The following is a 4,627-nucleotide window of genomic DNA, read 5'->3' as shown; positions in this document are numbered from 1 at the left end:
TTTGGAACGCAAGAATTAAATGTCACAATATATGCAATCCCACAAGAACTAAAAACACCGGAATTTTTTCGAATATGGGTAGTTTGGATATTCGGTACATTATCTATGATATATATATATATATATATATATATATATATATATATATATATATATATATATATATATATATATATATATATATATATATATATATATATATATATATATATATATATATATATATATATATATATATTATAATAGAATTGAGAAGATAGAAAAAGAAGAGAGATGGTGTACTGGAGGTCTCAAAAGAGAAAAAGGTCATGAGATTTTTTTTTGAAGATAATAGAACATAATCTCGGCCTTTGCTCAAAGAGTTACAACCAATTATTACACCAATGCAACAAAAACTCACACCTGAATAAATAAAAGCACACACAAACTAATAAAAACTCTCACATCATAACAAGATCACCAAAATTATTGAATTGTACTTGTGAATCTCCATCCAAAGTTAGCGAACAGTTGCATAACCATTGACTTAAGATTACGACATGCAGCTTTCACTGACTTGATTTCTTCATCGCACTTTAGTAGTTAAGCTCAGGACTGGAGCCAGTATGTTGCTCTGAAAAGAACCAGCATATAGGACATAGATGGTGATTTATCAAAAACCATATCATTTCTACACAACCATATAGCCCAACATATAGCGGATGCTCCAACAAGAATAAATTTGGTAGATTTTTTATCAACCCCCACAAGCCAATTCTCAAAAATATGAGATATACTATAATGAGTATATAAACCAGTAGTAAACTGTAGAACTCTCCAAAGAAATTTTGTACAGTAACACTCCACGAATAAATGTTGAATAGTCTTATTTCGAAGGCCATGAGATTTGAGCTCATGTTTTAGATCCTCCAAAAAAAAGTGAAGGAAAAAATGGTTCCTATGGAAAATTTTCTGTTCATAGTTTTAAATTCTACAAATTATCTATTAAGATACCTTACTGTGAATGAGCCTGCACTATTCATGATGCCATAAGTTAGCTCTACTCTTTAAGTTATCCTTTGGGGATTCAATTTCTATTGGATTTGGCACTATTATTCATCCATTTGAAATGATGGATTGGAACATAGTAAAAGGAGATCTCTAGTATAATAATAGAGGAAAATTTTCCTTTGCCATTGATTCCATTGCGATAGGAACATCTACTATCTTTTTTCCCCTTTTCTTTGCTAAGATTAATGAAACTGTACATTAACCAAAGTTGAGGATATTTTGACCAACGAAATTTTTATCGTCGTTTTGTAATAATCTCGTGATAACTAAATTCCTACGGTCCAAACTACGCACCTTCTATTTCATGTGTTTTTCAATCATCTATTTATTTACATGTACATTCTTATGTTGGTTACTATGTTTTTTTTTCTATTTGTGTGATTTTTCATTCCCCTTTTGAAAGGAGCCATAAACATTTGTAGCTCAAACTGTGTTCTACGCATAACATAATCATAAATTGTAAGATTCCCTTGGATGGGTTTAGGTCATTCTCTAAGTAACCTTAACCATTAATCTTATTTAATCAAAGGATTTCGGATCTATTTGTACTACTGTAGATCTATTTGTAATACCGCTCTATAAGTTAATGGTAGTAGAAATGTGGATAAATATTATTGTTAAAAAAATGGTGCGGTGGTATAATCATCATTTAGAAGTGACTAAACCCATTTTCTTCTTTTTTTTTTGGGCTTTATCTATAGAATATAAGCAATACCACCGCGATGACCTAGATCGATTCAGACAGAAAATAAAACATAAATGATAAAGTTACCCCAGTAAATTACTAATTAACCCTTAATAATAAATGGTTCGGATTATTTTTCTTATTAGTATAATAATATTAGTAGAGAGTACCAGGTATTTTCGACTAACATCATAAAACAATACTACAACGAAAACAAACCTGTTTAAACTTTCACCATCCTTATTATTGGTATGACTAGTTCAATCCTCTAATTATAGTGCAAAATAAAACGCTGTGCCTCAATTTAATAATTATAGCTTACCAACAAAAACGGGGAGTTAATGTCGTACCAACATAACCTAAATATATGTGGCCATTCTCATAGATACTCTTAGACCATACTACTGGATTTTTAGCATATCGAGTATTCGATTAAAACTCTCAATCATGTGTGGTTAACACAAACGTGTTAGGCATGAAAACACCAGCACTCCATAGTCCACAGCACTGAGCACGCGAGCCAACAAGAGCACCCCACCGCCGCACAGAAAATCATCACAACCATCGAGGCTGCAGCACATGTCCAGGCTTTAGTGCTGCACACTCCAGTACTCCATCCAGCACCTAACCATGGTCACGGCACAAACTCAACTTCTCTTTTTCTTTGAAGACTCAACCCAACACCTGAACCCCTCCAAGACCAAAGTCCAACAGGCCAAAAACCCACGCCCAGAAAAAGCTAAAACCCCAACACGGCGCACACTACTCTCCTTCCTCTCCCCACCGTGTCACACCACACCACACAACACCACCACCGCCGCCATGGCCGCCACCGACCGCCGCCTGCTCTTCCTCCTGGCCGCCTCCCTCGCCGTCGCGGCGGTGAGCTCCCACAACATCACGGACATCCTCGACGGCTACCCGGAGTACTCGCTGTACAACAGCTACCTCTCCCAGACCAAGGTGTGCGACGAGATCAACAGCCGGAGCACGGTCACCTGCCTCGTGCTCACCAACGGCGCCATGTCCTCCCTCGTCTCCAACCTCTCCCTCGCCGACATCAAGAACGCGCTCCGCCTCCTCACCCTCCTCGACTACTACGACACCAAGAAGCTGCACTCCCTCAGCGACGGCTCCGAGCTCACCACCACGCTGTACCAGACCACCGGCGACGCCTCCGGTAACATGGGCCACGTCAACATCACCAACCTGCGCGGCGGCAAGGTTGGGTTCGCCTCCGCCGCGCCCGGCTCCAAGTTCCAGGCCACCTACACCAAGTCCGTCAAGCAGGAGCCGTACAACCTCTCCGTTCTTGAGGTCTCCGACCCCATCACCTTCCCCGGCCTCTTCGACTCCCCGTCGGCCGCGTCGACCAACCTCACCGCGCTTCTTGAGAAGGCCGGGTGCAAGCAGTTCGCGCGGCTCATCGTGTCGTCCGGGGTGATGAAGATGTACCAGGCGGCCATGGACAAGGCGCTGACGCTGTTCGCGCCCAACGACGACGCGTTCCAGGCCAAGGGCCTGCCGGATCTGAGCAAGCTGACCAGCGCCGAGCTGGTGACGCTTCTGCAGTACCACGCCTTGCCGCAGTACGCGCCCAAGGCGTCGCTCAAGACCATCAAGGGCCACATCCAGACCCTGGCCTCCACCGGAGCGGGTAAGTACGACCTCTCCGTCGTCACTAAGGGCGACGACGTGTCCATGGACACCGGCATGGACAAGTCCCGCGTCGCGTCCACCGTGCTGGACGACACCCCGACGGTTATCCACACGGTGGACAGCGTGCTGCTGCCGCCAGAGCTCTTCGGTGGCGCACCTTCCCCCGCGCCGGCGCCCGGACCGGCAAGCGATGTGCCAGCCGCTTCTCCCGCGCCAGAAGGCTCCTCGCCGGCGCCCTCCCCCAAGGCGGCGGGCAAGAAGAAAAAGAAGGGCAAGTCGCCTTCCCATTCCCCACCCGCGCCTCCGGCCGACACGCCTGACATGTCGCCCGCCGACGCGCCCGCGGGAGAAGAGGCTGCAGACAAAGCCGAGAAGAAGAACGGCGCCACCGCGGCGGCCACGAGCGTTGCGGCCACTGTGGCCTCCGCCGCCGCTCTGCTCGCCGCGTCGTTCTTGTGAGCGTCAGGTGTTCGACGTTGAGCTCTCGTTGTTCCCCCCTGGGCATGCATGGTGTGATGCAGTCCGGTGTTCGCTTCTGAGCTCGTGGGCTCCATGGATAATCTCATCCTGAAGTTGTGTTCTTCTCTTCCTGGTTGGTAGTACTCGGTAGTTAGATAGGATTTGAATGATTGGATCCTCAGGTGGAGAACGGTGATTGTGATGCCTATTTTGTTAGAGCTCGGAACCATGTTTTGTTTTTCTCTTGGATTTGTTCTTGTGATTGTTATGCCTTGTTCTTGCTCTGCTTGGTTGCATACTTGCATTGGGGCTTTCTGTTTGTTCTTGGTTGCCCACTAGTTATCTGCATTCTGCAACTCGTTATTAGAAAAAAAAACTATCTGCAATTCCATTTCACAGCGACACGGTAGGTAGTAGTAGTGCGTTGCACATTCTAGATTCAACACCAGTCTCCCCTCAGTAATCCCCTAACTACAGCTGGCACTGTTGCACCATGTTGTGTTCTTCATTTCTTTGTTAAGTGAAGAAGTACAGTGCTAGGCCCACCGAATTAAGGATGCACTTGTAGTAGATTGTGACCACTTAAGCCCACACACGTCTAGTCATTGTTTGTTCGGGGACTAAAGCCAAAATTTCAGCTCTTTCTTGCTTGCACCGGCCTGAAGTTTGGACGGGCCAAGTTCGAGTTCACAACTTACAAATCAGAACATTTTCGATGCAAATTCACCTCAAAGCTAGTACACAACATTTTGAACGCACGGTACAGCGTACGCG

General features: G+C 44.8%; 1 protein-coding gene across 1 annotated transcript; it reads left to right on the top strand.

Annotated features, from left to right (window-relative positions):
* The first annotated feature begins 2,431 nt into the window (after positions 1 to 2,431).
* LOC4336730 (fasciclin-like arabinogalactan protein 8) lies at positions 2,432 to 4,151 on the top strand. The gene has a single exon (XM_015778561.3). It carries the CDS (start codon positions 2,558 to 2,560, stop codon positions 3,851 to 3,853), a length of 1,296 nt encoding a protein of 431 aa, XP_015634047.3. The 5' UTR covers positions 2,432 to 2,557; the 3' UTR covers positions 3,854 to 4,151.
* Positions 4,152 to 4,627: the final 476 nt, after the last annotated feature.

This window comes from Oryza sativa, chromosome 4, assembly GCF_034140825.1.
Source record: "Oryza sativa Japonica Group chromosome 4, ASM3414082v1".
Lineage (NCBI taxonomy): Eukaryota > Viridiplantae > Streptophyta > Magnoliopsida > Poales > Poaceae > Oryza > Oryza sativa.
The sequence above is the reverse complement of the archived record's forward strand: the minus strand, read 5'-3'. Positions and strand labels throughout refer to the sequence as shown.